Here is a 27000-nt window from a genome sequence, read left to right as displayed (position 1 = left end):
TCATTAAGAAGTAATTTCACACAGTGCATCAAAACAATGCAAATAATTAAAGATATTCAAGAACTGCAATATTGCCAGACAAATTATTGGTTGTACAATTCTAATATTAAAATTTATTTATATCTTTTAAATAATGTCAATCTTTACTTGTAAAGCCAGTTAAGCTGAAATATGCATTAAGAATTATTCACCCTTTGCAATCATTTAAATGAAATTTTCATTCCTAAATTATAATTCAGGGGATGGAAGTCGAATCTAGAATAGATATTTTAAAATTGGCCTTTTTTTTCTCATCGTGGTACATATACCTAACATAGGCTTAGGGCTAGTCAGAGATTACTCTGACGTCCAACGGCTGTTTTGCCAGACAAGCTGGGGCCGTGGGCCCACGGCCCCAGCTTGTCTGGCAAAACAGCCGTTGGACGTCAGAGTAATCTTGGACTAGCTTAGGGCTAATTAATCTTTATGGTTAGGTTAGGGATTTTCTAAGTTAGGGTTTAATATAACTATTACATTGGTTGCAATGAAAGTTTTAGACTGTCATGACTACTTCAAAGTATTTATTTTTATTTTATTTTATTTTTTCATTTTTTTTATTATATAAACCTCATACCTTTAATCAAACCATTACCTAATTGAACTTATGAGGGACCATGATCAATAAAATCAATGAACAAAACTAGTGTTATCACCCCTATGAACATGTCAGACATGTAAGGTATTGTCTAATTACCATTTTTTCAATTACCTAATTTAATTATATAATTTTATAAATTACATTATTAAATTACCTGTAATTACCTGATACCAAATGAATTACTATAAAAACAATTCCTGATTTTCAATTATTGAAACTTTCCAACTTCTCACATAATTTCTTTCCTTTATTACCTGTAAATTAATTTGAAAAAAATGGAGTTATTAGAAACCTTTCATAATCATTGTACAAAATGACATTAAACATTTTAAGTCAAAAAATGTTTGCATTAGTGCATTCATATTCTTGCATATTTTTTTATAGGTAAAATCTTAAATAAAGAACACAAATAGGATCTAAAGTAACCTTTGACATTATTTATGACCCCCCCCCCCAAAAAAAAAAAAACTAGTTCAAAGGAATGTTAAATTTTGTGACAAAAAATGTTTAACTAGATTGATAGGAGTAAGTAAGTAAATGTTTATTATAGTGACATGTGTAATCAGATTTCAGTAAAGTACAAATATATTACATACACAATAAACATGATAAAATATACCGGACCCATTGGGTCTATAAGTCACTTTCAAATCATAAAACGTAATTCTTTTATCATGGATTTCAAACAAATTAATGAAAAGTAAGATTGAATAATTAATTAATAATAAACAAAAATTCAAACTTATATTAAAAAAAATGAAGTTATTAGAAGATCCATTTAGTAAATTTCAACATGTTCAAGTTGAATGCATAATTAATTAATAATGAAAAATAAAAAAATGAAGTTATTAGAAGATCGATTTAGTAAATGTCAAGTTGAATGTAGTAAATTAATATTTATAATAAAGAAACTGGAAATATTTAGATTGACCATGAAGTAACCTTTTTACATTTTCATATTACAGTCAAATACAATCAATATTAGATAGGAAATTGCAATTGATCCTTCAGTATGTAAAAAGAAAAAAAGGAGTTCTACTTAAAGTCATTTGAAACAAGTGACTGGTGAAAAATAATGTTATTCCAATTCTTGAACCTATGCATACATACATCATAAACTTAGTGTTCTGTGCACGATTTTGTCATTTTTTAACAAAAAGCATGGATATTGAGCACATTTTAACATGTATAATCAGATAATAGCTTATTTCAGCATTTGTTCAGTGACATTTTCATGCATATTGCAATCACTGTATTTTTACGAGAAGGGTCACTCTATCACGTTGCATATGGGAAATATGTCCAGCGAATTGCTTCCTGGAAGCAAGCAATTAAAAAAAAGTAAACTTCTTCTAAATGTGGAAAAATTTCAACTTTTCTTCAGAAAAAAGTATTTATGTACATAAGTTTAATAATGAAAACTATCCATTTTGTTATGAAAAGACATATGCTTCATCTGTTTTAATTTGAGGTTTCATATGACTTTAAGGATATTTTTATGCCCCATTTATGGACATTATGTTTTCTGCTATGTGTGTCTGTTCATTCGTCAGTCCGTTCGTTTGTCCGTCTGTTTGTTCGTCAGTTTGTGCCTTTGTCCCTCTTCAGGTTAAAGTTTTTGGTTGAGGTAGTTTTTGATGAATTTGAAGTCCAATCAACTTGAACATTGTTGAAACTTAGTAAACATGTTCCCTATGATATGATCTTTTTGATTTTAATGCCAAATAAGGGATTTTATCCAATTTCCACGGTCTACTGAACATAGAAAATGATAGTGTGGATGGGATGGGGCATCCGTGTACTTGGGACACATTCATGTTTATAAAAATGATAAAAAAATATATTTGTCATACAAAAAATAAATCATATTTGTACTTGAATAATGGCTCATTAACATGATTAATGATAAAAAATTAAAACAACAAGTTATATAATTTCATGTTTTCAAAGGGCTGTTTTGGATTTACCTTCATCAGGTAAAAGTAAAAAAGTAAAATTTGTGTTGTATTATATAAACTTGTATTTTTATATTATAATGATTACGGAATAGACACTAAGTGGATATCATATATTAAAAATGTTTTTGATAATTGTGGTATGTCCAATATATGGAATGCACAGTTTGCTGACAAATGGGTGTCAAAATGTATTGAGCAAAAACTCAAAGATCAGTTTCAGCAAGAATGCTTTGCATTTGTTGCAGAATCACCTAAAACTTTATGCTATTGTATTTTTAAAAATAATTTTCAATTGGAAAAATATTTTTCTGTTTTATCTCACAAATTCATTTATATATAAATACATTATGCAAATATAGATGTGGTAGTCACCACTTGCCGATTGAGTCTGGAAGGTGGCAGGGTTTACCGAGAGAAGACAGAATCTGCTGTCTCTGTGACTCAAACGACATTGGTGACGAGTACCATTATATTATGAATTGTGGATCTTTTATGTTTGAAAGAAAGAAATTTTTACCTACATACTGCTGGTCTAACCCTAATATCTATAAGTTTGATCAACTGTTTAATTCATGTAATATTGTAATATTAGAAAAACTATGTAAATTTATCAAAGTTATAAATGTGAAAGTCAGTCCTCCAAGTTAATTTCATTGTATTGTTCACACATGCTTGTAAAAATTGTAGCTTATAGTTATATTTATGTATGTTCTCTATAACTATGTAATTTTAGTTTTATGAGAAATAAAGTCAGGGATGATTCCACTATATAGTTTAGGGCCGCTGAACGGCCCTTAAATCGGCCAGCGGCCCCCAAAAAATGTTTGTCAATATAAATTCCCAATTCAGGAAAATAAAACAAAAATCGGTATTTCCGGAAAAGTTTCCGTCACCGATTACGGCAACTATAATTTTTCATAGTTTGTCGTCAAAACATAGTAAAATCCGGATAAAAATGCTGACTATTATCGCATTTTATTAACAACGATTTAATTATGTCAACATGAGGTAAACAATTTTAGTGGCCAGATTCAATTGAAGTTAAAATGTTATGAGAGTATGTGGTCTTGTAAAAGTAGATCGATCAGCAGGTTGATCAAAAATATACTTTTTGTCAGAATGGGTGTCAAAACAGACCTCGGCAAAGTGAAAATTTTATATAACATTGAACAGTTCTCTTTGAAATACATTTAAATTTTTTTCACTGGTTAATATGGCAACCTGTTTTGAATCTAACTTCAAGATATCTCATAAACTTCATAAGATATCTTATATAATAGTTCATTAGGTAATTGATATAGTTTGAAAGATATCTTATAAAGTTTATAAGATATCTTATATAGTTTTCTTAATATAATATCCAATGAACTATATAAGATATCTTATACAAAACATATTTATAAGATATTTCATATACTTTAAGATATCTTAAATAAATCTTATATATTATTTGAGATATCGTATATATTATGAGATAATTTGAAATTTGAATAAATAGCTAAAGGGCCTACCATAGGTTTATGTTAGCTGGTACTTGTGGTATATATGTTTTTTGTAATAGGCCTCGTTTACCAAAGTTAAGATGATAGTGCATCATATGCAATGATATTCATGTATTACAACTTCCCTGGTCTGAATCCAATAATTTCTTCAATCAGTGTACAGAAGAAATTAACTTAATATTCATTTTCCGTTTTTACAGGAAAATGATATATTATTTCGTCTTATATTGTATGCATAAAAAATTCCCAATTGGGATAAAAATTCCCAATTTGATATTCAAGGGACCCATTTGTAAACACCTGGAATCATCCCTGAAAGTATTCGTATTCGTATCAGGAACGCTCAAAGCCAAATATCATGAATATTTGAACGTGAAAGATTTATCAGAATTAAAACATTTTAACAGCTACATGTATGTATATATATATGACTTAAAAGAATCTATAAAATAGCCAATTCATTAAGACTGACTTTGCTTAAAGGAGTTTTAAAATCTTAGTTTTATCAAAATATATAAATAGACAATATCAGAAAGGATTGTAATATTTCATGTCCGTTCCAAAGTACTGAATATAGAGCTGATGATATCCTTAGGGACTGATTGTCCACAGCAGTATTTTCCAACAAATATTTTCTCCAAACAAGTCAGAAACTTTACAGTCATGACAGTGATGAGCTGTCACATGTGACCATTTCTCATGTCTATCACTTATTTCCTGTGTCTGAATACTTTTTATTTTTAAAAGTGTTCAATGAAGAAACAAATACTTTTTTCACATTTTTGTCACTGACTTAATATCTTTATTTTTCAGGGTATACAATCTCTACCTTTGATATATAAAACAAAATAGTTCAGTGAGGTGATCCTTGTTCAGATCCTAGCCTATTTCTATAACAGAAAAATGAACAAATTCATATACCATACATTACTTATGCAGTGTTTATTAAAAAAAGTGTACTAAACAAGTATAGTAATTCAAATACATAGATATAGGAAGATGTGGTATGAGTGCCAATGAGACAACTCTCCATCCAAGTAACAATTTATAAAAAGTAAACAATTATAGGTCAAAGTATGGCCTTCAACATGGAACCCTGGCTCTCACCGAACTGCAATTTATAAAGGGCCCCAAAAATTACCATATTATGACTTTAAAATTGGATGAGATACATTTTCGTTCAACTTATGAACAAAGGAAGATAACTCCAATTAATATTTGTTAATTTTAAAAGTATCAAACTGATAGAGCTCAATCATTACCCTCACATAGCTGAGAAGCCCTTTGTTTGTCAGAATGACTTCATATATGGTCAGAGGCTTGACATTGATGAATTATAACATGTCAATTTTGAACTCTTCAGAAACAAATATAACTAAATTTTATTTAATTTTACTAATTAATGGAATAGGCAATGATAAGTTTTTGGTCATCAACTTTACACTTGCACTCTAACAGTAGCAGCTATAACTGGTTCTCATTAAGCCTTTTTGATATTATTTATGGGCATTATGTTTTCTGGTCTGTGCATCTGTCTGTTCGTTCAATCATCTGTCTGTCTGTTCGTGTGTCTGTCCCGCTTCCGGTTAAAGTTTTTGGTCAAGGTAGATTTTGATGAAGTTGAAGTCAAATCAATTTGAAAATAGTTCAGTGAGGTGATCCTTGTTCAGATCCTAGCCTATTTCTATAACAGAAAAATGAACAAATTCATATACCATACATTACTTATGCAGTGTTTATTAAAAAAAGTGTACTAAACAAGTATAGTAATTCAAATACATAGATATAGGAAGATGTGGTATGAGTGCCAATGAGACAACTCTCCATCCAAGTAACAATTTATAAAAAGTAAACAATTATAGGTCAAAGTATGGCCTTCAACATGGAACCCTGGCTCTCACCGAACTGCAATTTATAAAGGGCCCCAAAAATTACCATATTATGACTTTAAAATTGGATGAGATACATTTTCGTTCAACTTATGAACAAAGGAAGATAACTCCAATTAATATTTGTTAATTTTAAAAGTATCAAACTGATAGAGCTCAATCATTACCCTCACATAGCTGAGAAGCCCTTTGTTTGTCAGAATGACTTCATATATGGTCAGAGGCTTGACATTGATGAATTATAACATGTCAATTTTGAACTCTTCAGAAACAAATATAACTAAATTTTATTTAATTTTACTAATTAATGGAATAGGCAATGATAAGTTTTTGGTCATCAACTTTACACTTGCACTCTAACAGTAGCAGCTATAACTGGTTCTCATTAAGCCTTTTTGATATTATTTATGGGCATTATGTTTTCTGGTCTGTGCATCTGTCTGTTCGTTCAATCATCTGTCTGTCTGTTCGTGTGTCTGTCCCGCTTCCGGTTAAAGTTTTTGGTCAAGGTAGATTTTGATGAAGTTGAAGTCAAATCAATTTGAAACTTAGTACACATGTTCCTTATGATATAATCTTTCTAATTTAGAGATTTTATCCCATGTTTACGGTCCACTGAACACAAAATGAAAGTGCGGATGGGGCATCCATGTACTAAGGACAGCTGATGCTTGTTTGTTTTACATTTTTATTCCTTTTATTCATAGGTCAAGAGTGGTATGGTTTCTTTGCATGATGGGAAATCAAGACCCCAGCCAGTCAAATTGCATCTTACAAATGATGCCTTGATACTACTGAAGGAGGAGCTGGTTCCCATTTCACAGGAAACAGAACATCAAATGAAAGATTTGGTAATGTATTTACAGCCTTTATGTCTAAGACCACAAATTTGAAATCCCTATCTTTTCCAACAATTTTTCAATTTTTCTTGCCATAACAACAAAAATATATAGAACACTCAAGAATAATCGATTTTTTAGCAAGAAAATAGAATGACCTGTTTTATGCTAATTAATCTAAATTCAAAAATTGTTGTCAAATTAAAATCTGAATTAAAATAAAATTCACTCAGCCCTTTAAGAAAAAAAAGGTTATAGGATTGATTGTTGGTGTTTTAGATACTTTCAGCACTATCGGCTATGTTGTGGTGGCTATGTTGTGGTGGCTATGTTGTGGTGGCTATGTTGTGGTGGCTATGTTGTGTTGGCTATGTTGTGGTGGCTATGTTGTGGTGGCTTTGTTGTGGTGGCTATGTTGTGGTGGCTATGTTGTGGTGGCTATGTTGTGGTGGCTATGTTGTGGTGGCTATGTTGTGGTGGCTATGTTGTGTTGGCTATGTTGTGGTGGCTATGTTGTGGTGGCTATGTTGTGGTGGCTATGTTGTGGTGGCTTTGTTTTAGTTGTGGAGGAAGCTGGAGTGCATGGAGAGATCTACCAAAATTCAGCACATGGAGAGATCTACCAAAATTCAGCAGAAAAAATTGCAATCCTAGTCGGGTGAGAGTTAAACACATCTGCCACTTTCAGGGTTTGAATTCACAACCTTGTTGTTGACAGGATAAGTATCACAAAATTAACTATAGATATAGGAAGATGTGGTATGAGTGCCGATGAGACAACTTTCCATCCAAGTAACAATTTATAAAAGTAAACCATTATAGGTCTAGGTACGGCCTGACCTTATTGAAATTAACTAAATATAGTTTTTAACAGGTTAGAGAAGTTAGTATCCTAAGAGAAGACAACTCTGGATTAGGATTAAGTATAAAAGGAGGAGCAGACCATAACTTACCTCCCCTGATTTCCAAATTATTACCAGACTCACCAGCAGCTAGGACAGAACAGTTGTTTGTTGGAGATGCAATCATAAAAGTAAGACATTTATGGTAATTAAGAGATGAAATGAGCTCTCCCTACAAATGTGGCTAGGAAATATAAAAAAGAAGATGTGGTATGATTGCCAATGAGACAACTATCCACAAAAGACCAAAATGACACAGACATTAACAACTATAGGTCACTGTACGGCCTTCAACAATAAGCAAAGCCCATACCGCATAGTGAGCTATAAAAGGCCCCGATAAGATAATGTAAAACAATTCAAATGAGAAAACTAACGGCCTTATTTATATAAAAAAAATAAAAAAAAATGAACAAAAAACAAATATGTAACACATAAACAAACGACAACCACTGAATTACAGGCTCCTGACTTGGGACAGGCACAGACATAAATAATGTGGCAGGGTTAAACATGTTAGCTGGATCCCAACCCTCACCAATAACCCTCAGTACATGACAATCATGTTTCTTTTTCACAAATGTACCATACAAGAATGTCTTCATACAAAAAACATAAAATGTTTTTTTGTTTTTTAAAAACCGACTGAGCAAAGACTGTATAGCAAGTCAAGATCGTTAAAAACTTCCATCGTCTTTTTTTAAAGTAAAAACAGTCATCTAATTGCAGAAAAGTAAAACATAGAATACACCTGGTTAAACGATGCTAAAGAACAATTATTTTATTGAAAAAGACGTACAAATTTCTGAGTGCCGTATGTTAAATAGAAAGACTTTATTTATAATTAAAAATTAATTTATAGGCCTATGTGGCTATTAAAACTCATATTGAAGGAAATATAGACAGTCAGGGGCTTTAGGCCAATTAAAATTAATTGATAGATTTTCATCCCCGCCCGCCCCTCTGAAAACTTCCCGCCCCGATTTTTTTTATTTTAGAAAAATATACGATTTCCGGATTTTTGTTCATTTCCGTTACCGATAACCGTCGATAATTTCGTTTCATTTAAAACTTTCTGTTTCAAAATTCGGTTTTCGTGTTTCTTACTAAATGATTAAGTCGATATATTCTACTGATCTATGATGACAACATAATTTACCGAGAATAGAGATTGATTACGAGAAGGTCGTGAAATATTCGGGTTACGGGTAATACGCTGTGTTCAAGAACGTAAATCGCCGTATGTCAAAAATGTTTGTGAGTAAAACACCTTGGATTTTTCTTATTTATACAATGACTTTGTGTCAAAAAATTTGGACTGTGAATAAAACCCAAAAGCGTTAGAATCGCGGAACACATTGATACAAAAATCATGACTGGAATAAAGAAATTGACACAAGCATGATTGAACTTGTTAGCTTGGTGACCGTATATATTGAGTTCAGAAAGTCGACAAACATACGCATTTCTAATTTAATAATTTATAGCAAGCCCTTAGATTTAGATCTATCCATGCCTTTCGTTTTTTGTAGACAAACAGCACACATCCTCTGTCCCAATACCCACGATAGAGTTGTCTAACAACTTTATGTTCCACATTGTAATTATATTTGCATATTAAGGACCAAACCTATTATTTCAACACTGTTTGAGTTTTCCTTTTATTCTGTTCTTATCATACTTGTGTTGCATACCAATACATTTGCATCATTTTATTAGAACAACAACAATTAAATTGCTCAGAACGCAAAATAAATTTGGTGTAAGTCATCCAACTGAAAAGAGCATTTCTCCACGTTTCTGCTTTTTACTATAAAATAGGTTTCTAAAGCGGCAATTACATGTAGAACAGTGGTTGCCAATCAGAGATATGTATTTACGAATTTGAAAAAGCGGCACCAGCATAATGGAGTATATGTGTCTCAATTGATACGTTGGTTTTGTTGAACGAGGAATTCTGCTTTCTCAAAAGTTGCTAAGACAGGTATGACAGGGCTATGAATCAATCAAATTAAGGTCATCACTCGAGAAATTTTATTGTCGCCATCATGATATCTGATATTCTTATTAAGTCATAATAACTTTCCATCATTACTGAACTGAACAAAGAAATAACACGACGACCGGTGCCGTATACTTTGCAGAAAATGCTAACCATTCCGGAGCACCTGATTTCATTTCCAGTTTTTAGTTGAGTTCGTGTTGTTTCTTATTTATTATTTGTAACTGTTGATTTAAATGTCTTGGTTTTATGAGTTTTTGTTTTATACTCCTTGGTTTTTATTGTTATTGTCTTATACACTATACCTTATGCATGTACATGTATTTACATGATACAAGCTTATTATTACAATTGCATATATGAATAACACGTGACAAGAAGGTTTCATATGAAATAAAATTTAAAAAATAAAATCCTCCCACCCGCCCCATTTTTTTCAAAAATTTGGATGAAAATCTACTAATTAATTTTAGTTGGCCTAATAACCAAAAACAGCAAAATTTCCTTAAAATTACCAATTCAGGGGCAGCAACCCAACAACAGGTTGTCTGATTCATCTGAAAATTTCAGGGCAGATAGATCTTGACCTGATAAACAATACATCCCATGTCAGATTTGCTCTAAATGCTTTGGTTTTTGAGTTATAAGCCAAAAACTGCATTTGACCCCTATGTTCTATTTTTAGCAATGGCTACCATGTTTGTTGATAGATCATAACTTTGGATACAATTTACAAACTAGATACCCTAAGGAACATTCAATTAAAGTTTGGAAGTATTTGGCCCAGTAGTTTCAGAGGAGAAGATTTTTGTAAAAGATTACTAAGATTTACGAAAAATGGTTAAAAATTGACTATAAAGGGCAATAACTCCTAAAGGGGTCAACTGACCATTTCCGTCATGTTGACTTATTTGTAAATCTTACTTTGCTGAACATTATTCCTGTTTACAGTTTATCTCTATCTATAATAATATTCAAGATAATAACCAAAAACAGCAAAATTTCCTTAAAATTACCAATTCAGGGGCAGCAACCCAACAACGGGTTGTCTGATTCATCTGAAAATTTCAGGGCAGATAGATCTTGACCTGATAAACAATATTACCCCATGTCAGATTTGCTCTAAATGCTTTGGTTTTTGAGTTATAAGCCAAAAACTGCATTTGACCCCTATGTTCTATTTTTAGCAATGGCGACCATGTTTGTTGATAGATCAAAACTTCGGATACAATTTATAAATTAGATACCCTAAGGAACATTCAGTTAAAGTTTGAAAGTATTTGGCCCAGTAGTTTTAGAGGAGAAGATTCTTGAAATAGTTTACGACGACAGACGCCGACAGACGACGGACGCCAAGTGATGGCATAAGCTCACTTTGAGCTAATAAAAATGCAGGACAGAGATTACAACTAAAAAAAAATGCAGGACAAAATTTTTCATCCTAGCCCCCCCATAAAAATCAAATGGTAGCTCCCTAACGTACATCATATCACGATTTCAAAGCGTTCAACATCGATTTCAAACAAATGCTTTGAAACTCTAAATGCAAGTGTTCATGTCAAACGCTCACGTGATACCAAACAGACTAGACTTTATACGATAAAGGTAAAACCTGAGGATTCCGGTAAAAAAAAGTTTTGAGCGGGAAATACAAATATAAGATTTTTGGTAGGAACGAAAAAATAAAATAAAATAAAATCTTGCTGGTACATTTTGTAAATACAAATAAAAGATTTTCAGGCGGAATGAATTTATAGGGTCGGTCGGTAAAGGGCAAACAAACAATATTTTAATTTAAGCCTCATATGGTGTAGAAAGTGATGTTTATAAAACCAAAGCAAACAATCAAAGTTTTAAATCTTTGTCCATTTGTACAAGGAGCCATAGTGGTTGAGCCATTTAACTTATGGTAATTTTACCAAACTGTGACCACAACTTCAAGATGTGACATCAGGCCTCTGTTCAATGGGCAGTCCCACAATAAAAGTTCAATTTTCACGTCATACATTTTACATGGTTTATTTGTCAGTTTCCTGCCTCAGTTCTGTGTTTTTTTCTGGGTACTTTGGTTTGACAATAAAACTGACTGTCTTACATGAAATTATCCATATGATGTAGAATGTGACATTGATGGTTGACCCCTTTCAAAGAAACCACCAGCATGTACACACAACAATGCTGCAATCCTTTAGACAACATTGATCTAGAGACTTCATGATTTACATGTTTAAATCTTTTAAATGTAAAAAAAAAAAAAAAATTCCCTGCCTACCTACCCACCTGCTGATAGTGTGGGTCGGCAATGCCAAACAAACAATTTTTTAAGGGTGGCCTAATAACAAAAATATATAGAATACTCATTCAGAGTGCATGGAGAGATCTACCAAAATTCAGCAGAAAAAATTGCAATCCTAGTCGGGTGAGAGTGAAACACATCTGCCACTTTCAGGGTTTGAATTCACAACCTTATTGTTGACAGGATAAGTATCACAAAATTAACTACATAGATATAGGAAGATGTGGTATGAGTGCCGATAAGACAACTTTCCATCCAAGTAACAATTTATAAAAGTAAACCATTATAGGTCAAGGTACGGCCTGACCTTATTGAAATTAACTAAATATAGTTTTTCACAGGTTAGAGAAGTTGGTATCCTAAGAGAAGATAACTCTGGATTAGGATTAAGTATAAAGGGAGGAGCAGACCATAACTTACCTCCCCTGATTTCCATTTATTTATTTATATTAAAAAAAAAAAAAAATGAACAAAAAACAAATACCGGTATGTAACACATAAACAAACGACAACCACTGAATTACAGGCTCCTGACTTGGGACAGGCACATACATAAATAATGTGGCAGGGTTAAACATATTAGCTGGATCCCAACCCTCACCAATAACCCTCAGTACATGGCAATCATGTTTCTCTTTCACTAATGTACCATACAAGAAAGTCTTCATACAAAAAACATAAAATGTTTTTGTTTTGTTTTTAAAAACTGACTCAGCAAAGACTGTATAGCAAGTCAAGATCTTTAAAAACTTCCATTGTCTTTTTTTTTTAAAGTAAAAACAGTCATCTAATTGCAGAAAAGTAAAACATAGAATACACCTGGTTAAACGATGCTAAAGAACAATTATTTTATTGAAAAAGACGTAGAAATATCTGAGTGCCGTATGTTAAATAGAAAGACTTTATTTATAATTAAAAATTAATTTAAAGGCCTATGTGTCTATTAAAACTCATATTGAAGGAATATAGACAGTTAGGGGCTTTACTTAAACAAGTTATTTTTTTAAGTTACTTAAATAAGTAATTTTTGTTTTTAAAAATAATAAAATTACTTAATAGAGTTATTTCAATTTTATATAGAACATAGTCATAGACTAAATGTAGTTTTCATCAATTTTTACATCATTTAATATCTTAAAATAAAGAATTAATTGGATTAGAGAGGAGTATAGAGATAAAAGGTTACTTTAAAATTTATGACAAAAATATTACTTGAATAAGTTATTTCATACATTTTTGAAAAGAATTAATAATTAAACTTATAAGGAACACATGTAACTGATTTTGGTTACAAATTATAAATAACTTCAAGTCTTAATTAATTCATAAGTATCTATCTATTTATATTAGTCTAACTTCAAGATTTTGGAGGAAAATGATAATTTAATAGTCCCACGAGACCAATCTTTGACCCAGAAGCTTGGTATGAACGATAAGTGCATCAGAAAGTTAATTAGTGTTTCAGAAGAATTAGATTTTACATGTCATGAGAAAAATAACCAGATGACTGTGAAAATTTGTTACAGTTAGTAAAATCTGTATTATTGGACACCTACAAAAATAATATTCAGAAAAGTTACGTATATAAGTAATATTCAAAGTAGCCTCGTTTTCAACATTACTAAATATAGGTAATTTTAATTGTTACTTGTTTAAGTAATGCCCCTGACTGATAGAACTCAATCCACAAGAAAACATGTATTTAAAACCTAAAAGTTCCTCACCATAAAGGTTTTATTGATACTTTATGTCTTAGTTAATCTTTAAGAATGCAGGTGTCACACATACTCAAAATGATAGATACTCAAAATGATATTTGAATAGATACTCAAAATGATATTTGAATAGATACTCAAAATGATATTTGAATAGATACTCAAAATGAGATTGGAATAGATAATCAAAATGATATTTGAATAGATACTCAAAATGATACTAAAATAAGTTCTACCTACCTATCTACGTTTTTGTAATGGTGATGGAATCACATACAAACACATGTACTTATTTGGCTTTGTTATGTACCTTTTACACTACTATGCTATTGTATATGTTTCAGATAAATGGAGAGGCTTGTGACAAAAAGACACACAGTGAAGTGATGACAACTCTAAAGAATGCTGGTTCTACTGTTAACCTAACTGTTAAATATTTTAAACCAGCAGCTCCATTCCTGAACAAGATGATGACACCAGGTATCAGACATGTGATTCTTCTGGCGGAAGTCAAAATCTCCCAATTTTTAAGCCTCTTCTGTCCCTTCCATTAATAATTCAAATGTTCCCGTTTTTTTTATTTCAAAATTTCAATACCAAAAATTTGGTTGGTCTCTATTTTCTATCACCATCAGTGTCAACATACATTATGTTTTTGTGGAACTGATGAAGGCAATTTTTACCTGTAAACCAAAGAACTTGTATAATTATATGGCTTCACTTGTCAGCTTATTTATCAACTATCTTTACCTGAGGCTTACTGCCATTCTGTAAAAAGCTTTGTGTATTTAAAAAAACTTTAGAAGAAATTTCGAGTTACTTCCCTTGTTTTGTCATATTTTAAGTTACCCTCCTTAATTTAATGAAAATTGATAGAAGAATATAAATGAAATACAAATTGAACAAAAAGTCATATAAGGATGGTAAATATCTTAAACCAAATAAGAAAATATTATTTTGAAAATTCTTTAAGAGAAGGACAAAGAAGAAACTTTTTTTTTGAAACTTATTTGAGAGATCTATACTTCTTTTCAATGCTTAAATTGCAATTTTTATACAACCTGAATTGGCCATTTTTAGTGACAGTGCTTATTCTGGCAAAATAAAAAATTGATAGAAAAATAGAAAAATGGATTAACACTGTTAAACATGTAAACAAATATTGGATGATGCATCTGAGAAATGCACTAGAAATGACAAAGATGAGGAAAGGAAAATAATCTCTGAATAAGTCTTATTCTTAGTTGCTAGTTGAGTGATAAAGGTTCTTTAGGATTAATTCTATACTTTTATCAATCATTTTATATAGTGACCTATTTCTAGTGTTAATATATTCCATTATACCTCTTTACAGATAGTCCAAGTTACAACAATCAAGACAATGGTAGTCAGGTGAGTCAAATTTATAGGTTCAAAAGAGAAACTTTGGTATTTAAAAAAAATATGTCTGCCTTGACTTGCAATTTCTGTCAATAGACCTCCCGAAAGGTGGAATCTGTTTGGGAATTACAACTCAAAAGTAATTCATGCTGTTGGGGATCTTTGGTTTAGGTCAAAATTTTGTGGTCAGTACCTCGACTGAGTATTTAAGAAAGCATGTTAGACACAGACCACTAACGGTCTTAGAATTAGAATATTTTCTCAAAAATTTGCATTTTTTGTGGAAGCAAGATTGATTCAAGGACAAATTTAGGAAGTACAAAACACCGGCTACATTGATACGTCATATTACAAATATTTCCGACTTTTTATGGTTCCAAAGGAGTTGGGGCTTAATGTAAACGGTCTTTTCCTTTAGTAGTATAGATAATATATTTATCATCATTTTATATACAACTGTCAACTCCTGACATGAGTACACAAATAAATATATACAAAAATACATTCAACTTTCTCACCAATCTGAAAATAGGAATGAAACATATTACGGTGTGAGTTAGAATAAATGTACGTTTTCTTCAAGGTGCGCTTTATATGCAGGTGCGTTATATGTAAGGAAAAAACAATTCTCCTCCCCAAAAAAGGGCTGTGTGGCTTATTTAGGGATGCCCTTTTTAGTCAGGAAAATACGGTAACAAAATTGAAAAATACAGTTTAAAAGTATTTGATTATAATATATTTTAGTGTAGAGAAATGTTTCCTGGTTTAGAGAGACAATGGAGGGTCTATGTATCAATACAATTATTGTTTGCTTATTTAACAAGATTCTGTCCAGGTACAGATAAACTCAGGTAAGTTATATATATTTTTTAGAATAAGGACCATAGAATATGATATTGATTACTGTTATTTCAGAAATTATTGCGGGCATTTATTATTGTGATTTTGACTAAAATGCTATTTTAATTTTTGCGATATTGAGAAAAATTTTGTTTAATTCATATTAAAAAAAAATCAAAACACGAGTTTAAATTTTTGCGATTATAACCCTGTCACATTATTTTGCAATAATAGAAACATCACAATTATTTCTGAATTTGCAGAATATGTTTTTAGCTCACCTGGCCGAAAGGCCAAGTGAGCTTTTCTCATCACTCGGCGTCCGGCGTCCGTCGTGGTCCTGCGTTAACTTTTACAAAAATCTTCTCCTCTGAAACTACTGGGCCAAATTTAACCAAACTTGGCCACAATCATCACTTGGGTATCTAGTTTAAAAAATTTGTCCGGTGCCCCGCCCAACCAACCAAGATGGCCGCCATGGCTAAAAATAGAACATAGGGGTAAAATGCAGTTTTTGGCTTATAACTCAAAAACAAAAGCATTTAGAGCAAATCTGATATGGGGTAATATTGTTCATGAGGTGAAGATCTATCTGCCCTGAAATTTTCAGATGAATCGGACATTTCGTTGTTGGGTTGCTGCCCCTGAAATGGTAATTTTAAGGAAATTTTGCTGTTTTTGGTTATTATCTTGAATATTATTATAGATCGAGATAAACTGTAAACAGCAATAATGTTCAGCAAAGTATGATCTACAAATAAGTCAACATGACCAAAATGGTCAGTTGACCACTTTAGGAGTTATTGCCCTTTATAGTCAATTTTTAACCATTTTTCGTAAATCTTAGTAATCTTTTAGAAAAATCTTCTCCTCTGAAACTACCTGGCCAAATTTAACCAAACTTGGCCATAATCATCATTGGGGTATGTAGTTTAAAAAATGTGTCCGGTGCCCCGCCCAACCAACCAAGATGGCCACCATGGCTAAAAATAGAACATAGGGGTAAAATGCAGTTTTTGGCTTATAACTCAAAAACAAAAGCATTTAGAGCAAATCTGATATGGGGTAAAATTGTTCATCAGGTGAAGATCTATCTGCCCTGAAATTTTCAGATGAATCGGACATTTCGTTGTTGGGTTGCTGCCCCTGAAATGGTAATTTTAAGGAAATTTTGCTGTTTTTGGTTATTATCTTGAATATTATCATAGATAGAGATAAACTGCAAACAGCAATAATGTTCAGCAAAGTAAGATCTTCAAATAAGTCAACATGACCAAAATGGTCAGTTGACCACTTTAGGAGTTATTGCCCTTTATAGTAAATTTTTAACCATTTTTCGTAAATCTTAGTAATCTTTTAGAAAAATCTTCTCCTCTGAAACTACTGGGCCTAATTTAACCAAACTTAGCCATAATCATCATTTGGGTATCTAGTTAAAAAAATATGTCTGGTAACTCGGCCAACAAACCACATTGGCCGCCATGGCTGAAAATAGAACATGGGGGGTAAAATGCAATTTTTGGCTTATAACTCAAAAACCAAAGCATTAAGAGCAAATCTGACAGTAAGTAAAATTGTTGATCAGGTCACGATCTATCTGCCCTGGAATTTTCAGATGAATCGGATAATCGGTTGTTAGGTTGCTGCCCCTGAATTGGTAATTTTGAGGAAATTTTGCTGTTTTTTGGTTATTATCTTGAATATTATTATAGATAGTAAACAGCAATAATGTACAGCAAAGTAAGAACTAAAAATAAGTCAGTATGACCAAAATAGTCAATTGACCCCCTAAGGACTCCTTAGTCAGGAGTTATTGCCCTTCATAGTCAATTTTTAACAATTTTCTTAAAATTTGAAGATTTTCAATAACATTTTCCACAGAAAGTACTGTTATAGATAGCGATAATTGTAAGCAGCAAGAATGTTTAGTAAAGTAAGATCTACAAACACATCACCATCACCAAAACACAATTTTGTCATGAATCCATCTGTGTCCCAGGGCTCACACTACTTCAGAATTATAGGGAGAAGTGACTTCTCTTTTTGAAACTGATAGGGAGAAGTGGTGAGATTTGAAAGAGAAGTGCTCATTCGTGTGGTGCGCTATAATGTTTGGATTTTACAATAGTATAAAGGGCAATATGTAAATAATGTTCTTTTTATATTGTTCAATTCATATCTGAGTAAAAAAATTACAATTAAAGTAACATTTGAAATTAAAAGTTGTTTAAGTTTTACTAAGGTTCTTGTGAGAAACTATCAACTAAATATCTAGCACTAAAAAAAAAAATATTTTAAAAAATGTAAAGAAATTATAATATATCAATTACAATTTAATTTAAAATTATCTTGTGTATGAAATTCAGTGTTTCTCATAAAAAAATATAAAAGTTATTAAGCTGGGCCATAATATATTGATATTAGTATAATAGTCTCAGAGTTAAGCAAGTTTAATCAATAGTTTGAAACAATCCATAAAAAATATAGGGAATTATATACACCAATCAATTAGATGTAACCAAAAGTCTCTTAATGCGTGTGGAATGCGTAATTTTTCCCTTTGGGATCAATATTCTTCTGTCAGCTGTTCTATCCGTGCGTCGGTAGTAATTATTGTAAAAGTACGGATTTCGATCATAGCTGGTCCGGTTCAGATCCGTAGTTTAGAAAATGTCAATGGCGGACGAATGCAAGAAAATTTACAAAAATAAACGATGTTTGACAAGTTATTTGGGAAGGAACATGACGTTTTTAATGCAATAAATGGATTAAACATTTACTGGAGGCAACTTTTATCACGTTTAAATGAAGTAACAAACTTATTTTGCCGCCGAAATTTAGGTTGATGTACGTTTCCGAGTAACAAGCACCGGAACTTGCAGAAACGACATAGTGATAAAAAGTTGTATTTTTATCAAATAACGTGCTACACACTGCGAAGACAATGCTTCAACCTCTTTTCTAAAGATAATGAATAGTTTATGTCTGAATTTCTTTAATTATCAATAAAAAATTGATTTTTCATTAACTTGGTAAAAATTGAAAATGTCCGATGACGGATTAAGCGACTGAAAGCGAGTATCGTCATGGACAGGGCGACTTGTTTTCGCTTTTGGAGGTCGGGGAAAGCGAAGTGACGGTCGGGAAGGCGACTTCTTCGCCCAAGTCGCCTGGTAGTGTGAGCCCTGGTGTCCATTGTTTAATATTCACATAGACCAAGGTGAGCGACACAGGCTCTTTAGAGCCTCTAGTTTAGAATAAGTCATCAGTTATTGATGTAGATAGATGTCTGACAGAAAAGTGAACTAAAATCAGACATTTAAAATTTATCGAAGTTGAAGTTTTTATACACCTTTATGACATATGGTATTTTTGTCTATCCACAATAGTTTTTGTTGAGCCTGCAACTTTTGTTGCAGAAAGCTTGACATAGGGATAGTGATCCGGCGGTGGCGGTGGTGGTGGTGGTGGCGGCGGCTATATATTTTAGAAGGTGGAAGACCTGGATGCTTCATACCTTGTATATAGATGCCTCATGTTATGAACTTTCCCTCAGTCACATGTCCAATGTCCTTGATCTCATTTTCATGGTTCAGTGACTACTTGAAAAAAAAGTTAAGATTTTTTGTAATGTAAAATTCTCTCTTATTATAAGTTATAGGATAACTATATTTGGTCTGACATATCTTGCAAGGTCCTCATGCCTGTCAGACAGTTTTCACTAGACCTCGACCTCATTTCATGGATCAGTGAACAAGGTTAAGTTTTGGTGGTCAAGTCCATATCTCAGATACTATAAGCAATATGTCTAGTATATTTGGTGTATGGAAGGACTGTAAGGTGTACTTGTCCAACTAGCAGGTGTCATCTGACCTTGACTTCATTTACTTTCAAATACTATTTGCAATAGGTCAACTATATTTGGTGTATGGAAATATTTTATTATCTTTATGTCAGTCACGCAGGTTCTATTTGACCTTGACCTCATTTTCACGGTTCATTGCTAAGTGTTAAGTATTTGTTTTAGTCTGTTTTTCTTAATTTATAAGCAATAGGTCGACTATATTTGCTGTATGGAAGAATTGTTAGCTGTACATCTCTGCCTGGCATGGTTCATCTGACCTTGACCTCATTTTAATGGTTCATTGATCAATGTTTAGTTTTCTTGGTTAATGTTGAGTTTATGTGACAGTATTATATTTATGACTATCAACATTATATCAATGATTAGCAAAGAAGGTGAGACATTTCAGCGTGTGCACTCTTGTGTTTAATAACTCCAGTCTATCCACAGTTACAATAGTTTTGCTTAATAACTCCAGACTCCAGTATATATATATATATAGATTCCATCACTGCAACAAGAGTGTTAGAATATTTCTCCACTCAAACATTTAACTAAGCTTTTCAAGATTTTTAAATGATTAAAATTTAACTGTTGAGAGTGGAGAAATATTGTAATACACATGTTATTGTAATTAAATATGATTCCCTTATGATTTTTATCCTTCCTTTTCAAACATTTGAAGAAAGTAGTGTTCTTTTTATATGATGTCATAAGGCATGGTTGCCTTTTTTCAAGACGTCACAATAGGATATTCAGAAGAAAACACGAAAATCTAAGGTCAAAATATAAATTTCAACCTATCATTTGCTGAGAACAGGTTGTTCACTAGTGATGAGAAATATTTTTCTCATACCACTCAGGAAATGTGAAAATAGCACAAAGATTAGAGAAAGTATAGTTAATCCATACTAAATTTTTACATCATGTTGAGACCCACAAGGTCTTGCTGCTCTTCAATTCTAATTATTACATATTAGTCAAGTATTATTGTACATACTCTTTGTTTGGTTTCAACTATTGTTTGTTATGTGCATCACATAGATTTAAATAAGTTTCTTTCTTACTTTTCAGAACTAATGCCTTTGAAGTGATTGGTGTAGATGGTTCCTCGACAGGTGTCATTCATTGTGATGACAGTCATTCATTGGCTGATTGGATCAGAGCAATATCCAGTAATATTTCATTTCTCATTTCAAAAATGGTAAGTGTTATTTCATAGAACCTAATTTGAGTATGTAATTTTATGAAATACATGGAGCTTTTGATGTGTGTCAGATTTGAGTTTTAAGTAACAGCAGAATGCATTGAGTGTGTAGGTTAAATCTTTGGTTAGCTAGATGAACTGTGAAGTCATTATTAGGTTAGGTAAACTACCCTTCTTTAAAAGTAGACTAGTCCCACATATAACCAATCTATCTGTCTGTAGGACTATGCTACCCGGAAAGAAGGGTTGTATACCTGACCTTATAATAACTTCAAAGTTCAGCTATTAAGCTAGCTAACCAAAAAGATTCTACCTTTACCTACACACTCAATGCATTCTGCTGTAATGTAACATTGTGTCTCAAGTGAACAATGAAAGAAAAGCCTTATAATACATAGTAGTAATGAGTTATCACTGATTTGCAGCCTGTCTATCTTTTTGTAGCCTGTTGATATGTTTAAACTGTATATTCAGAAATGTTGTACTTATTATAGAAATTGTTGAATTATGGACAAAAATACATGATTTATTATTGCTCTATTAGGAAATGTTGCATAGAAATAAATCTGACAAATATTTAAATGAGAGTTTTTATTTTTGAGAAAACTTTTACTGCTGATACCAGAAGAAAAGCTATATTGCATAAGTATAAAATATTTGTGGGGGTTTTCCCTAATGGAGGCTTCCAATTTGAAATTTTGAAAGAATATTTTGTCAACAATTTGAAATAAATCAATAAATTTTACCATGGCTATAGGATTGTTTAAGTATGAAGAAGCAAATATACAACATAAAAATAAGTTTGAAGGCCCCTTTTAAGGTTTTGCTATGATATGATAAATTCATTATCATTTTTTTTTTATATCAGATAAGGATGAGTAATAGACTGCTGATACCAGAAGAACAGGTCTGTAGAATAAATTTTAAACATAAATTCACCACACTAGAAATAAGATAAGATAAGAAAATTTATTTTAAGTCGGGTTACATGAAATACTACAAACATAAGCTCTATAGAGCTTTTTGCGGACATTAATAACAATAACAACACATACAATATTAAGACATATAGGACATATACAGCACACACAATAGACAAAATAGAGACAGCTATATTGCATAAGTATAAGCAAAGTTCATATATATAAAAGCAAGCACAAGCAATTAAAGCACTAAACTAGATTTTAAGCACATGCAAAGCAGACAAATAAATAAGCTAAACTAGTTCTAAAAGTAGCATGAAAGAGAGTCAATTTTCAGTTCTTTTATTCAACACCTACCATTCAATGAATGGAATTTCTTTTTGTGATAGCTATAAAACCAGTTTTTACCCACACTTTACTTTTGAAAACACTTGTATTAATACATATAAAAGGAAGATGTTGAATATAACAGTTGTTTCCCATTTGTTCGATTGGGTGAAATATTCAAGCATTTAAGCATAACTTTTGTTTTGAATATATTTAGGAGTGCCACATGTTTGTTAATACTTTTTATGCTGATCCTGAAACCAAGAAGTTAAAAATCAGAAAAAGAATGATTTTTTGTCCAGAAAACATGAATAAATGAAAAATTAGTAGTCTGCAGTATAAATATGTTTTCTATTTTTAGATACTGATGATGAATTGGATGCATGAACGAGTTTCACCATCATTACACAGACCAGCATGGAAACCAAAATTTGTAGCTTTAAAAGGACCAGATATTTATCTCTTTGACTATCCACCGGTAAGTAGCAGATTTGAAATTCAAATATACACCAAGGGGTAGAAGTGTTAAAATTGAAAGTATCCAAGTAGAATAGAGACCTACAAGATCCAGTAATATTGTTGAAAAATTATAACTTTTTTTTTGTATAATAAATCCTTCAACTTTCAGATTATCATTTTTTTTTATCTTTATAGAGGTTGCTTAAACTACTATCAGATGAATTAAAAGAAATCTTGCCATTATCATACTTTAAACTTTAAGTAAAATACCCTAACAGTATCTTTAGCACAAAATGCAATTTTTATATTTCAAAGAATTTGAGAACGTTGTTTTTTACATAAAGAATTCCAAGTAGTATATTTTTCTCTTCAAAAGTTCTACGTAAATTGATGTCAAAATTAACTTTATGATTTTTCAGATGCAAACGAGAGACTGGGTTAGATGTGACACAGTGTTCAAAGTTTATGAATGTATGCTGCAGATTTGTAAGGTAATGGTTGATTATAGGAAAATCCACCTCTACTTTTCTGTTGCTATAGAATTGTAAAAATTATAGTAATTTGCAAAAATTATTTTTCTTATGCAATTTGATTTCACATATGATTTGATTGGCTAAAATTCTGCTTAATAAGAATGTAATAACAAAATGCCTTTATATTTATATGTAAAAATATCCAGAATATAGTTTTCTATTCCAGCAATAAATTATAAACTGATTCAGTAAAGAATTTACCTGCATAATAACTTTTTGTGAAATTCAGTTGAAATTTAGAAAGTACAAGTCAATATATATATATATTACAATGTATTGTATTTTTTTAAGCTAACTTTTTATTCAACATATGTTCTTGAATAAAGCAAAAATGCATATACAAGTAAAAGATGGGAAATCCCTTATTTTGCTCAAATTATTATTAGGATAAAGAATTATTAGATGACAGACAACACTGTTGTAACATACTGGCTGGAACTGGTGAGAAACTTTACCTTAGTACAGAAAGTCGAGCAGAATTACTACATCTTGAAAAGGCTTGGTACAGAACTAATCATAGCAGTATAACAAGATTAAAGGTATGTCTGAAGTACCATAAATACAGGTAATTATCTGCAGTACTTACTAGCTTATTAACTCTGAGGTTATGAGTTCAAACATTGGTCATAGCCATATGTGTTTACTCTGATCTGAATTGTCAGTTCTCCTGGCAAGGGCTGTATAGCAAATCAAAGTCATTATAAACTCCCATCATCATTGTTGTCTCTAAGAACACCAGATTTCTCCACTAATAAAAACTATTTACAATAATAGCTGAAATTCAATTAAACATACAAACAAGCAAGTATAACATTAATTGTATTTTTATTGTATAAACCTAACATACAGTTTATAGTTTATAACTATTAAAAGCCTATTAGAATATTTCCATGGTAAAATTTCATATTAAATGTAAGGGGTTTCCTCTTTTCCAGCACAAGACGTTTGGTTGTACATGGAGAGGGAATTTATGTGGACTGACATTAGATCTGGATTCAGGATTTTCTCTGTATGATAATAGTACTAAAGTATGTAGATTCAAATTCTATCGATTCATTGTTATTTATGGAAAACCAACTTTTGTGTATTTTGTGGGTAAAAGTAAATTACATATTTTTAAATATTTCAACAACAAAAACAAAAAAACACATTTTCTGCAGGCTCATATGTATGTAGACTTTGATAAAATCAGGAAATTAAATGTCCACGAAAATACAACTTTTCCTCAATCCACGAAATTTGGTATCCACAAAAATTAATGAATCCTCAGGAGCTTTATTTCAGAAAATAATGAAAAAGGGCGCGAACAATAAATGTCGTCTGTTATAAAAAAACATATCATCACTGATATAAATGACAAGTCTAAGCAGTACATGTAGTAAAACATTATCTTATAGACTTTCAACATAAAATCAATCATATATATAGAATAAATAGGTAGTTTCGTTTTTGATACTGACTATATCATGTGGAGTATCTAGACAAACCCGTTAGGACGAGTTAAGATATTCCACATGATATAGTCGGTATCAAAAACGAAACTACCTATTATTCTGTTTATCGGTAATTATGACGTCACACAATGTATTGCCTAATATTTTCAGTGATACAGCCAGTACGTTGATACTCTAAAATATTAGACAGTAAAATCAAAGGGAAAATATACGAATAACCGATAAGATCAGTATAGCAGGCAAGACATTTCAGCATGTGCTCTTTTTTTTATTGTAGAGGCTGAATATTTACAAGAGTTTTTTACAAGAGTTTTATAATGTCACAAGATTATTCAGTGTTTTAAACTGTTAAACACCAAGGTCAAATTTTAATATATTAAACCTCCATGTTAAGTTCTTTCAAAGATAATAGCGTTCTAAATGTATAACTTTAAATTAGGGTGCTGTTAAAATAGATTAGCAGTATGGTCACTCTGACCATCATTGTATGTTTGATCTCAAAGTTCAGTTGAAAGTGACCATAAAGTTTTCAGTGTAAATTGCATCTAGCGCCATGTCATAGTTGCCTAAGAAATTGCAAAAACGTGTTTTTTTGCCAATAAAAAGTCTAAAAACATTTGTAAAGGAGATGTAAGGTGTACACAAAATCATTTAAATATTTACTGGATATACATTTCTATAGTTTTCAATGAATCAAGTGTTTAATATATCATATCTTGAAGAATTTTTGTTGCCTTCAGAATTTGGCATTGATGACAGATCTCTAGTTTTGTTCACAAGTTTATAAAAATCATCTAAATTATTTAAAAATAAGGGAATATATCTCCCTCAGATGTATATTAAATCAATAAACAAAAACAAATATGGTATACAGCTATTTTTGTTTTTATGTTTTACAGAACTTTCAATGGACATACAGATTTTCCCAGCTGCGGGGCTCATCAGATGATGGGAAGACACGACTTAAACTCCATTTTAATTGTGATCCTCCTGGTTCAACAGAAATTAGGGTAAAAGTATAAATTTGAGAATGTAATTTCGGAATATATCAAAGAGACAACAACCCGTCCAAAGAGCAGATAACAGCCGAAGGCTTCCAATTGGTCTTCAACGCAGCGAGAAAATCCTGCACCCAGGAATTCTGAGTTCAGAATAGGTAACAAAAGAAACTAAGCAAAATGACAATGATACATAAGCTAACAAAGGACTACTAGCAGTTACTAACATGTCAGCTCTATGACTGCTTAATATCTAATTGCCTCCCCTGTTGCTTTAGACACTACAGTAAGTATGACTATATCAGACCTGGGGTCAATTACATGTCAAAGTAATAATTTACATTTCAATTACATAGATTTGTAAATGTTATTTTAAAGGAGTAGGTCTGGTAAGGACCGATTTTGGCCTCAAATTTCTGGTTCATCTAACGAAAGATTTTGACCACTTTTTAAACACTTAAGTGTCTATTTTTTTTGAATTAATTAGTTTATGTGAAAGATTTTAACAGATTTAGTCATTAAAAACGATCCGATTCAAGCTCAAATATGAAAAATCTACCTAAAATGCCGAAAAATGTCTTTTTTCAGATGGTTTTTGGTAAAAATGAAAGTGGCCGCATCCATGTTCATCCTCAACCTTTATATATGTTATGTATTCTCATAAAATACAACTTACATTTCAATATTAAGGATGAACACGAATGCGACCACTTTCGTTTTACACAAAAACCGTCTAAAATTTAACTAAAATGCTAGAATTATGAGGATTTCAGTAATTTAGCATGACTTAATAGTGCTAGTACCGGATATATGTGCATTGTATTGTCAAAAACAGCCCATATTTATGTAGCAGAAGCATTCTTCTGTCCAATAAATAACTAAAGGTTTACATTTTAACAATTTTGTAAAACTGCTATATTTTGGGGCCAAAAAGGGGTCTTACTGAACCTACTCCTTTCATCACAGTTTCATTGATATTCAAATGTAATTACCTATTTGAAATTACACTACAATTACATTGTCAATGTTTCTGAACCTTTATCAAGTTAAACTCAAAATAATGATTTCACTTTTTATATTGTAGGAAATAGAATGTACTGGACTCCACACACTGCTGTACTCAATGAATGCTTTCTTGTCAGCCAAACTTGCTTCTGTGGATCCAACGTTCTTATCTAGTTATTAATTCACACACTGCTAACTCAATGATGATATCTTGTCAGCCAAACCAGCTTCTGTGGATCAATTATTAATCCACACACTGAAATACTCAATAAATGGTTCTTTTAATGAAA

At 31.5% G+C, this 27000-nt stretch overlaps 1 protein-coding gene across 1 annotated transcript in view; it reads left to right on the top strand.

Annotated features, from left to right (window-relative positions):
• The window catches only part of LOC139498923 (gamma-1-syntrophin-like), a 27578-nt gene extending 578 nt beyond the window's left edge, over nucleotides 1-27000 (top strand). Inside the window, exons 2-14 of the mRNA XM_071287512.1 lie at nucleotides 6694-6837; nucleotides 7700-7858; nucleotides 14085-14220; nucleotides 15095-15132; nucleotides 15865-15971; nucleotides 20879-21008; nucleotides 21880-21918; nucleotides 22623-22739; nucleotides 23140-23211; nucleotides 23640-23792; nucleotides 24189-24281; nucleotides 25607-25717; nucleotides 26790-27000. Of these exons, the coding sequence (XP_071143613.1) occupies nucleotides 6694-6837; nucleotides 7700-7858; nucleotides 14085-14220; nucleotides 15095-15132; nucleotides 15865-15971; nucleotides 20879-21008; nucleotides 21880-21918; nucleotides 22623-22739; nucleotides 23140-23211; nucleotides 23640-23792; nucleotides 24189-24281; nucleotides 25607-25717; nucleotides 26790-26891 (1401 nt within the window). The 3' untranslated portion in view covers nucleotides 26892-27000. The remainder of the gene's footprint in view (nucleotides 1-6693; nucleotides 6838-7699; nucleotides 7859-14084; nucleotides 14221-15094; nucleotides 15133-15864; nucleotides 15972-20878; nucleotides 21009-21879; nucleotides 21919-22622; nucleotides 22740-23139; nucleotides 23212-23639; nucleotides 23793-24188; nucleotides 24282-25606; nucleotides 25718-26789) is intronic.

This window comes from Mytilus edulis, chromosome 12 (genome assembly GCF_963676685.1).
Source record: "Mytilus edulis chromosome 12, xbMytEdul2.2, whole genome shotgun sequence".
Classification (NCBI taxonomy): domain Eukaryota; kingdom Metazoa; phylum Mollusca; class Bivalvia; order Mytilida; family Mytilidae; genus Mytilus; species Mytilus edulis.
The sequence above is the reverse complement of the archived record's forward strand: the minus strand, read 5'-3'. Positions and strand labels throughout refer to the sequence as shown.